Source organism: Capsicum annuum, chromosome 7, assembly GCF_002878395.1.
Source record: "Capsicum annuum cultivar UCD-10X-F1 chromosome 7, UCD10Xv1.1, whole genome shotgun sequence".
Lineage (NCBI taxonomy): Eukaryota > Viridiplantae > Streptophyta > Magnoliopsida > Solanales > Solanaceae > Capsicum > Capsicum annuum.
Window position 1 is genome coordinate 23,080,367 of NC_061117.1, and position 11,791 is coordinate 23,092,157.

An 11,791-nucleotide genomic window follows, 5' to 3' on the forward strand; every position below is an offset into this window, starting at 1 on the left:
AGTAGAGCTACTGCACATGTTGCCATTTCCTTGTAGGGGTTCAAAAATAAAATGATCCCAAATGGAGTGAAAAATTAGTGTCGCCACAGATATCACAACAAGAAATCTGGTTTTTAATGGCGACAAAAGTCGCCGCAAAAGAACCAAAAGTCGCCACTTAATATTTTTAGCAGCGAGATTTATGCCATCGATAATGACTTCGTAATTAAAGGTTATTTATGGCGACAAAGTATCCTCGCCACAATAAGAATTTATTTGTGATGACTATTACCGCCACAAAAGAGAGACAATTACGTTGCAAAATGTATTTTGACAAAACATATTGGGGCTAGGTCGCCACTGATATACAGGAATTAGCAACAACTTTGTCGCCAAAAAATCACCATCAATTGTGACCACTTGTTTGTCGTTACTAAAACTTCTGTACATCTATTGTGACCACTTGTTTGTCGCCACTAAAACTTCCGCACATCAATTGTGACCATCTGTTTGTCGCCAATAAAACTTCTGCACATCAATTGTGACCACAGTGTTTGTTGCCACTAAAACTTCTGAGCATCAATTGTGACCACTTGTTTGTTGCCACTAAAACTTCTGCATTAGTAATGACCTTTCTCACCATAAAATCAATATCAATAGTGTTTTACAAAATTGACAACAAATAATATTAGCTAATAAAATAATCCAATAACGTTTTACAAAATCATCCTCCGATCAAATATTATAGGTACATTCCTTAATAAAAAGTCAACGGCATATATGTTAAGAACAACATAGTGCTTCAGTTTTATCATATTCATACATATGATCAAAAATAAAAAAAATGCATTCTACGCCTTCATGCTCCTCCTTGGTCAACTCATTGTTTAAGAACGTCCCTCCCATTAAAAAAACACCAAATCACTTTATTTACTAAAAGGCTTCAAACTAAGAGGCTTTTGCCTAATCTATAAATAAAAAAGCAAATATCAATTTCTTATAAGAGATTGAATTTTTCACAAAATAAAATAATGATACTCTAGATTAAAAATAATATGGATGAGATCATAGAAGATTGGACAAGATTAAAAATAATTACAGCAAACAAAGGGTGCTAATACACACAGATAATGAAATGCAATAATGTAACATGAGGTGGTTTTGCTGTGTCTTTTCAAAAAATGCTGACTTAGCTAACATCATAATATAATGGACTCAAATGACAATGACAACAATAAGATAACTGCTGCAGCTAGTTTAGAACTAAGGTGTTCTTAGTTTTATGGTGAATTCTTAGTTTTATGGTGAATATATGAAATTAGCTCCACCAACCAATACGTTGGAAATTAGCTCTTTCAACTTGTCCTTCGCCTTTCGTCTTTCCTATCAATATAAAGGAGTACAAATAACAATAACAACAACATAATCAATTCTTACCCTTCCAAGCAATATCACATATCAAAAGACAAATAAATAATATGGAGCTACTTTTTATTCTAGATACAAACTTATAGTACTCTGTAAACCAATCAATCAACTTGCCCACTTATAAGATTTAGCTTCATTAAAAGTATCCTTTACTCTCAAATAAAAGAGAAGTGCTTTCATGGGGTCATGGAGGTCATGGTCAACAGTTGAAGTCGTTACAATCTAAAAACTAAATTCTAGTCAAGAAAATACCTCTTGCATTCCAGCCATGAGAGAAACCATTTTTTCTTAAAATATTTTTTCTACTTCTCCTTTCATGTGTTCTCGTTCCTCTTCCAATTTATTTTGTAAATCCTAATCCATATCTCTTTTCAAGTTGGCAGCCATTTGTTCACTCACTATACCTTAGTAGATCTCTAGCCTCAAGTCTATATAAAATTTAGTTAGCAGAGGTCAGTATGTCTAGCTTTTCCTGGTGTAAAATATTACTTTTGCATCGACTCTCTCTTATTAGGTAATTACCGAGGCGAAAGCAGCTCGCAGAGATTCACTTGTTTTGTTTTCTAAAATGCATAGATCTCCTCAATGAAGTTCTCAAAAAATCTTAATTAACAATGAAAAGTACATCGATAGTTGAATATGAAGAACACAATTCCTACGATATTTCTACAGGATTGCTTTGGCTGGAATGATACTTACTCATATTTGCCAGTCATGCAGAACCTAAAACCGAATAATATGCTGACCAGAAACTTTAACTGTCCGCTTGGTTTGACAATCTAGAAAGAAAAACACAAATTCAGAATGTAAAAGAATAGTAAGCGATCAAAAATATCAAAGTCGATAGAGAAAATAAAGAAGCAGAATGAAGAGGCCTATGCACATGCATGCCCATCAGACCATTGTCAGCATTCTCTAACCGACTATTTGTTTCAACCTATCAATCAAACAACCACATTTTATCAATAATTATACGTAGCAAGTATTAGTAATTCTTTATTTATCAGTAATTCTCGTGAATCTGTAAGTTATACGATAGATTCGCCACTAGTTCAGACACGCAGTTACGTGACCCGATTATGTTTCTGAGAAGCAACATCTTTATCTTACAGTACTAAAAAATAATTTTGGCAGATACCTGTGAACTCCATATCATTTGCCACTCTCCCTCGAGAAGTTTCAGTTCAGAATTCGCTATATTTTTGTTTAAGGAAATAAACTCGTCAATTGCCTGGTAATTTCACATCAAGCAAATTATTAGCGACAAAACCTACACATTTTATAACAGGATTTTCACAAAAAATTGAGCAGAATTTGTACCTCTTCTACCCTTGTACCCATTGAAATGGACAAAAGCAACTTTTGCCTTGGTTCAGTTTTCCTTTGCAACACAAATGTAGTTCCCTGTACTATAGCAGTACAGCTTGTGGCCCTTAAAGGTTTAGCTGATTACCCGTTAAAGAGAAGATTTGAGATACAGTTTACTAGTTTTATGCTATGTTTCTCCGACCCTCCAAAAATGATGACTTTTGGAGGAGCCGGCACACACCCAGTGGTACTTATAAAGAGACAAACAACATAGGTTTTATGCATTGTGTATAACATATTATAGTGAGGAAAGGCAAAAAAGTGACAGAACAACAAGCTAATAACGTTCTCCTACCTTGTTTTCTCTTGAAATACGGAGATTCCCGGATGGAAACAAATATGTAGTGTCTAACCAGCCCTTAGCTTCTTCTCCCAGAAGTCTAAAAGGTAAAGGGTACGGAACATTGAACGGTGGAAATTTGAATGAAAAAACTGCTCTATCAAATTGAAAAAGAATTTATTTTCCATCTTTGATTGTTGCGAGTTCCTGAGGAACATAAGACGAGCATTCAGTAAGATATCAAAGAACTAAATTACCATTCCCTACCCTACAGACGTGTAAAACAACTAATACTACTACGCCCCGATCTAAAAAAGTGGGGTTCGGGTAGATGAATATCCACTTTCGAAAACTTTAGAATAGTTAGCAGGATAAACGATACATACCTCTATTTTTAGCTCACCTATTGCCTCAGAAAACTTTACAATGTTGGATACACGTGGGTCGTTTGTTCTAAGGAACACTTCTTGAAATACGCTGAATGAGTCAACCCCAATAAATGTTCTCGGAAAAGTGGTTCTTAACATTAGTCTCACATTGCGAAAGTGATTAGTTAGCGAACCTCACGTTTTCATGACTACTTTTTGGCCCCGAGGAAGAGAAGATGTTTGCTAATGTTATGATAAATGCTCAAGGTTAACGAATAAAATTTAATTTATTTCTACTGGGATACTTTCGGAGAACCACTGAGATAAACTGAAAGGTTTCTCACAGCTAACCGATGACACGCCTCAACAATTTCCAAGAAAAAGAGATACATCGAAATCTACATCCCTTCACAAATCATCAGGTTAGTGATTTATGATTGGCCGAAAGGTCAGAATCCACAATACACTATCGACTTTTAGTATGTTTACAAAATTAATATTGATCATCATTTCTTCACTTCAGCTCTTTAGCCAATCTACGCACCAGAAAATGCCGACAGCTGAAAGCACAGCAAGCAAAAAATATACTAGCATATAACCTGAATAGGAGATACTGATCCTGACCTAGTCGTGAACATCAGCTGCCACCGACCCTCGATTAAACTCGAGCTCATCTATATATGCAACCACATTGCAACATCATAACTTACCGTCCTTAGTAACTTTTTCTCCTTTGTACGCAACCACATTTATAATAATTGACACTAAGAAATTGGTAGAAAGGGAATGTAATGAAAGCAAAAGCACTTAAGACGGTACTCACTGGTTCAGAAACACCTTCTGATCCTTCAAGAACTTTAACAGCATGTTCAACCTCCTTCATAGCCTTATGTTTTCTATAGATTACTTAATACTAATTAGTAACTTACGGGCTCTTTGAACCTAAAAAATGATCTACCACCAGATTATACAGAGGCAGATCTAGCCTTATCCTTGATCCGCCTCTAATATTATACGATGCACAAGATGACCCCTAAAAGATGTCAATCTTAGAACGAAGTTCATAAGTCACTATAACAGTTCCAAACAAGTTGGGTCCGCTATATGAATCCTATTTCCCTATTTAAGCTCAACTTGTGCTACACCTCATTATAATAGTAAATATAACAACCAACAACTACAGTGCAATCCGAAATAAGTTGAGTCAGCGATATGATTCTCCACTTTTCAGTTTAAGCTTAACTCATGTTAAGCCTCACTATAAAAATAAATCTAACAACTACTACTACGCCTCAATCTCAAACATGTTACAGTTAGGTATATGAAAGCCCCGACTTCATTTATGCTCAACTCAATCATTATCATACCAAATAAAAAAAAAGTGAAAAATAAATTATATATAAAAAGTAGTAATAACAATCGTATAAGTTCTCTATCTAGTCTAAAACTTACTTTCACCTACTAAATATCACCTATAACTACAACAACATATCCTATGTAGTCCCACAGAATGGAGTCTGGGGAGGGTAGGATGTATGTAAACCTTACCGCTACCTCAAGAAAAACAAACCAAAGTAATCCAAAAAAGGAAGTAACTGAAGTGAAAACATAACAAAGAAAAATACTAGGATCGTGGAAGTATAAGACAATAAATAATATAACAAAAAATGGAAGGACAAGAAACTACAAGAGCAATACTACGACTAACCGACTACCGGCGGATAGCCACACAAAGCACTACCACCTACTGATTAATCTATTACCCTAATCCATTCCATCCACAACACCAACCATAACAACACACAACAACAACAAATGTTAGACAGAATAAGTAGCTGGGGATAAAATTATGAACTAACTTAAAGTTGTTGGGGGGAAGCAGCACAACCACAACCTTGAATACCAATAAGAGCATCAATTAGCACATTTTTGTCTTCACTAAATGAACTAACTTTACTTTTTTTTTTGGTAGCAACAGAACACAAAACAACATCCAAAAGTCTAGAATTTCATAAATGAATCCAAAATTCTAGAATTTCATAAATGAACTTTCAGCTTAACCATAGATCGACATATCTCACAGACGACTGTCAAGACCAAGAATCAAAAAAATATCAAAAATAAAATTAGGGTAAAACATTAATTATACCTTCAAAGCTTTGAACAAGTTCAAACCTTCACAACTTCAAATGGCTTACCCCATGTTGATTTTCAAACTATCAACTCTCTCTGTTCCTCCTTCGACTTCCTAAATTACAGGTGAAATCTAAAAAATATATATACCCACAAAGAAATTTGACCACATACCTATCGAATTACTATTTGTAATTAGGATTTTTGATTTTGTAAGATGTGACTCAAACATTGGGGTATTAGCAGATTTGGGAGTTTAGGTGATAAAGAATTCAAGATTTATCAAGAGAAGCTAAAAAATTTTCTAGAGAGAAATAGAGCAAATCTAAAAAATACATATGCGACTCTTTCTTTCTCTTTCCTTTTAACTTAAGACTTTCATTTTATTTTTAAATAAATAAACTAATTAGATTAATATAGCAGCGACTGGGTCGCCACAAAATGACATTCAGAGGGGACTATTTACAAGTTGCCACTAACAATCTGGAGCCAAAACTTTGGTATTAGCGGAAATTGATAATTTCAAAATTAGTGATGCACATTAGTGGCGAGTCAATAAAATTTGCCGCTAAAGGTTTATATTTTATGGCGGCAACATATGTTGCCACTAAATATGAATCTTTTGTAGCAATAAATAGGGTCGCTACTAAATTTTGCTACAAAATATGGCCACAACAGATCTCCCTTTAGTAACAATTAAATCGCCACAAAAGATTTTTAGTAGCAACAACTCGATAGTCACCACTAAATATGTTACTATTAGTGGCGACTGTAACGGTCGCCCCTAATTCTTATACCTATTTGTGGCGACCTGCGCATAGTCGCCACTAAATATGTCACTGTTAGTGGTTATGTTAACTGTCGCCCCTAAATCTTATACCTTTTGCAGTAACCTTTTTATGTCGCCACAAAAATCCTAACTTTTGGGGCAACTGTTTGTGTCGCCACTGAAAGTCATTACAAAAAAACTGCATTTCTTGTAGTGTATCCAAGTTGAAGTAGAGTTCATAGAAACTATAATTTTACACTTAGAAACTGGTTATAAGCTTGTTCTTGAAAACACTCTTTATGTCCTGTTTTTTAGATAAAATTTGATTTCTATTTCAGTTTTACACATATTTGGTTATGATTTTAATTCTCTTAATGAAAAAGTTAATTTGCTTTTGAAATCCCGAGTTGTTGGTCATGGAATCCTATATAATGTCTTGCTTAAAATTTTCTTGACTTCTAATTTAGAATACAACTCTTTTAATTCTGAAATTATTGATTCTAACCGATCAATTTTAAACGAAAAATCAGGCATGTTGTGGCATAGGAGTTTAGGCCATATCTCTAAGGATAGAGTTGATAAATTGATTAAATCTAATATTTTACCTTCTCTTGATTTTGGAAACATATGAACATGTATTGGTTGCATTAGAGGAAAGTTGACTAAAACAAGGGGAAAAAAATGCTACTCGCAGTTTTGATTTGTTGAAAATCATTCACACAGACATAAGTGATCTATTCTACTAAGTTATTTTATCACCGTTATTGATGACTTTTCTCGATATGATTATGTTTCTCCTTTTAAAAAAATCAGATTCTGTTGAATGTTCAAAGTGTTTAAAACTGAAGTAGAGAAACAACCGAGAAAGGTCATTAAGGGGTGAGTACTATGATAGATATGCAGAAACTAGGCAACAAATGAGACCCTTTGATATTGAGCTGCATCAAATGGATGTAAAGACATCCTTTTGAATGATGATCTTAATGAAGAGGTTTACATGCAATAACCCTAAAATTTTATTGGTAAAGCCGGTGAGCATTTTGTGTGTAAGTTTAAGAAAACTATCTATGGCTTGAAGCAAGATTCTCGAGAGTGGTACTTGAAGTTCGAAAAAATTATTACTTCTATGGGGTTTTGGGAGAACAAGATTGATCATTGCATCTATCTCAAGATCAGTGGGAGTAAGTTCATTAATGACCTTTCTCTTTATGTTGTTGATTATTATGTTGTTGATTATTATTGTGCACACTTTAATGTTGTTTTATTATATTAAGGCTTTTTGCCTTATGTATTGGCTATGTCTCATATTGATAAGATCATATTGTTGTTTTATTGGATCTTTCTTTTGGAGACATATATGGTATGTCATTCTACCTTGTGGATTTTTTGGTTGTTGCACCATGTAATATGTTGCACATGTTGAACCTTAAAAATCAAGATTTTCTGGTGGAGCATATGTTGTTTTAGTGCTCACACATGTTGTAATAGAAAATCCCGGTGACGATTTTTCTATGGTACGCATGTTGATTTTAAGCGTACATGTTGATATGAAAAATCGTTTGAAGGACTAACAATGAAATAGCCTCGATTTGGAGTCCATGTTGGCTATTTCTTGCTACACTACCACATCATTTGATTTATGTCTATGAAACTTCAGTATTAGTAATTGTAGACTGGTCTTGTATCGTTGGTTGATGCAAGTATTACTGCAATTCAACAGTGATGTTTTGCTTGACTGGACTATGTTGGAAATGGCGTTCCACCACTAAATGTTTATGGCCACTGTCTATTCAGATCGAGAGTCATTTTCATAAAAATAAGTTTTCTAAAACTTTTCTTTAAAAGTTAACATTGTCCAAGTGGGAGAATGTTAAGATTATTTATTTTATGTGGACTTAACATTAACTTTTTATTACATTAAAAGTAAAACGGACTGATGTTATTAGTTGGTGGAGAAGACATAGATCGTGTATTCATACGGATTCCATATGAGCCTGTATCCATTTCATGTTATTGGTGTGGGCTGGCAATAGTGTAGGCCTATAGTAGACCTGTGAGCCCATAATGGGGGGTGCACTAGGTTAAGGCTTTTAAACCTATAAATATAAGGCTAGGTCCCCTCTCCCGACTTTAACATAAGATGTATTACCATATGTTGTCAGCCGTCATAAGCAAAGGAGAGGAAAACTCAGCCTTGTTCGTCTTCACATGTTGTAATGGTGGACAAACCATCTCCGGTCACGTGATATAATGGCAGACAAAGGTACGCATCTTTTTATTCGCATATTCCTTACTTTATAGGTATTCTTGGTTTATGTGAATTTGTGGTGTGTTTCTATGTTTCTTTAACAGTTTCTTGTTTTTAGTGTTTTGATGATATTTGTGATCTCTAAATTTATAGTATTACTTTGTCGGTGTCTTATTTTTTATTATCTAGTAGTGTGTTATCCCATTTTACTGTTTATTTTTATTTTTTTTGTTTGTTTTACTGTTATCTGTCCTGGTTCGGGAGTCTATTAAAAATAACCTCTCTACTTCATCTGAGGTAGTGGTATGAACTGCGTCTACTATATCCTCCTCATACCCCACTTTGTAAGAATACACTGAATTGTTGTTGTTGTTGTATTATTAATAAATTAATTTTCTTATCATGATCATTTATTTTATTTAAAATGTCTTTAACTTATATAGTTTCTCACTTATCTTTTTTCGTCTAGAAAATAATATTTATTTTGTATTTAAATATATTTATTATACTTTTTAAAAAATAAGAAAAATATCATGATTTTAGAAAGGTAAAGAAAAACAAAGATTAATAGTATAAGAATAAAATAGATATTTAAAAAAGATAAAAAAAAAAAAATACTTATTATTTAAAATTAAGAAGAATATAATTTTTTAAGCAGAGAGAGGGGAGAAAATGATTTTCACCGCCATAATATATTTGCCACTTGTTGATAAATTTCTTGTTTGTTGCACATGCATTATTCATTTTGTATGCCTGAATATTTGCTGCTTTGGTGCAGGAAAGATTGGGGGTGTCTTCTGTATTTTGGGAAGTTTTCTTGGAATATGGTTTTATGAGTCATGGGAAAAGTAATTTGACCATAGTATTGTTAGTATTTGCTTAAAATTTTTGTGATTGGATTATTTCTTTTGAATTCCAATGCTAGATGATCTCTCACATTTTCTAAATTTTCCATTTGCTGTTTCTTTTTTATTTGTTTCCGTCCTATGGGGGATTGGAAAACCTAATGTAAAATAAATACAAACGAATTCAAAATTTAAATGTCACGGTTTTAAAATATATATTAAACTTTCTATGTATACGTGTTAAACGAAAGTCAATACTTTATTAATTATTTTATAGATTTTTTTTTTTTTTGAATTTATACCACTTGATAAAGTGTCTAACAATTTAAAATTTTCAACATGAATGTGTACAAATAAGTAGAGTTAGATCTTACTTTACCAACCACAATAAGATAATAGACATCTACTAATTGACAAACGTGAAAAAAAAAAAATAGAGAAAACAAAGTATTCTATAATAATCTCAGAATTTATAATATATGCTATGATGATATTACCAATGAAGATACTTAAGTAGAAAAATATAAAAGCCAAGAAGAAAATTGAGTTATCTACCTCAAACTACTTTCTTTATATAAGTATCAACTTTTTAAAAAATAATTTGCATGTCTAAAGTACTACAAAATATTTCTCTTTCCTTCTTTAAATTTGTCTAATAACACTTGATAGTACATCACTTTTTCTTAAATTTATGGATCTTATTGAAGTTGTTGACACGATCGCACGATTCTGCATTGATATGTGCTTTAATTTAAAGCAAATTTCTCAGTCATCATATCATTCCACCTGCAATGTCTTCTACGCGTCTTCTTTTTTCTCTTTAGTTACTTCTAATTCATTATTGCCTAGGTGAAAAATCTCTATCTCTGACCACCATATTAAAACATATCTCCAACACATCATCCTCATCTTCCTCATCGAATATGTCATATTTATCCAAGTTAATATCATAAGCTGTAATTGGATTAAGTCGTCATCTTAATTCCCTATCGAACATGTCATTGTCCAAAGTCAATATCATAGACAAATACATATATATAAGAATAATTAGTTTTTTTTTTCCTAGCGTAGTCTCTTTTTAGTCACCTAAGAACAAGAACTAATCCACGACTTCTTTGTAGTGTTATTATTCAAGTTCAACTTCATCCGACTATCAAAATATTGCGCTATAATGGTAATTAAGTATTTCGTTATTTTTAATTGAAAATTTCAAATTCAAGCTTTGTATATAAAGTCGTATTTTTTAGGAAGTAATTTATTTTTAAAATAAATTTTTTCGATGTAAATTAGAGTTAATGGGACTTCAAAACTAAAAGCAGTTACCAATTACTGGGTAAAGAAAAAAAAATGTAAGGTGAAATGAAACGCGCCATGTTGTAAGAGTAGTTGCAAATGTTACTACTTGACAAATGACAATTATGGCCATGTTACAAAAGGAGACAATAGCTAGGTGTTTAAATTCGAGTCCATTTCATGGTAGACAAAGTTTCCATCAACTGTTTAGGGGCCATTTTCACTATCAAAATTAAGCCGGTCAAACGGGCTGATTTGATCCGGCCCACCATAGCAACCCGATCTGATCAGTTCATGGGTTGTAGGATTTTGGGTCTCGAGCTGAATTATTTTTTTGGGTCCAATTAACTTGGTCTAGATCAAATTCGATTCAGGTCCATCGATTAATCGGCCCAGAACAGGGCCCGTTTAATTTATTTTTTTTTTAAAAAATTGTTTTTGACCATTTGGGTCATTTATATTGTAGTATATATCTTGCAGCATATTTTTTTAAAGTAGTACATATATTGAAAGGTACATATATATGAGTATATATAATATATAGACTCTAAAGTAGTATATATTTAATGTATACATGTGTATATGCTTTACAAATTAGTATATAACTATATATATAATGTGTGTATATATTGTAGTATATATTTTATTTAAAGTAGTACATATATATTAAATGGTACGTATATATGTGTATATATCTTCTATAGACTCTAAAGTAGTATATATTTAACGTATACATGTGTATATGTTTTATAAATTAGTATATATATCATTATATTGTAGTATATATCTTGGAACATGTTTTTTAAAGTAGAACATATATTGAATGGTACTTATATATGTGTATATATCTTCTATAGACTCTAAAGTAGAATATATTTAACGTATACATGTGTATATGTTTTATAAATTAGTATATAACTATATATAGAGGGTGTATATATATTGTAGTATATACATTGTATTATATTTTACTTAAAGTAATACATATATATTGAATGGTACGTATATATGTGTATATATCTTCTATAGACTCTAAAGTAGTATATATTTAATGTATACATGTGTATATGTTTTATAAAT

The 11,791-nt window shown here is 32.3% G+C and overlaps 1 protein-coding gene across 6 annotated transcripts; it reads right to left on the reverse strand.

Annotated features, from left to right (window-relative positions):
* Positions 1-205: 205 nt before the first annotated feature.
* LOC107876393 (probable plastid-lipid-associated protein 12, chloroplastic) lies at positions 206-5,924 on the reverse strand. 6 transcript variants are annotated; one of them, XR_007042653.1, is made up of 4 exons: positions 2,728-5,924; positions 2,546-2,638; positions 2,107-2,186; positions 206-610 (listed from the first exon to the last, which is right to left on the reverse strand). XR_007042653.1 is itself a non-coding variant. In XM_047393451.1 (4 exons), the coding sequence occupies exons 1-4, from the start codon at positions 2,746-2,748 to the stop codon at positions 543-545; spliced, it is 246 nt and encodes an 81-aa protein (XP_047249407.1). In that variant the 5' UTR covers positions 2,749-5,924; the 3' UTR covers positions 206-542. The 6 variants fall into 6 exon arrangements, 1 of the variants encoding a protein (XP_047249407.1); XR_007042651.1 differs by having other exon boundaries at positions 206-1,362; XM_047393451.1 differs by having other exon boundaries at positions 206-594.
* Between the last annotated feature and the right edge of the window lie 5,867 nt (positions 5,925-11,791).

What these genes read in the sequence shown, in the direction of transcription:
- LOC107876393 (XM_047393451.1), bottom strand. Translation starts at nt 2,748, where the DNA reads ATGGGTACAAGGGTAGAAGAG. An exon ending in AAATGATATGGAGTTCACAG is followed by an intron (nt 2,187 to 2,545) that starts GTATCTGCCAAA and finishes TTTTCTTTCTAG; the next exon opens with ATTGTCAAACCAAGCGGACA. An exon ending in TGCATGACTGGCAAATATGA is followed by an intron (nt 595 to 2,106) that starts GTAAGTATCATT and finishes TTACTAATGCAG; the next exon opens with AAGTTTTAGTGGCAACAAAC.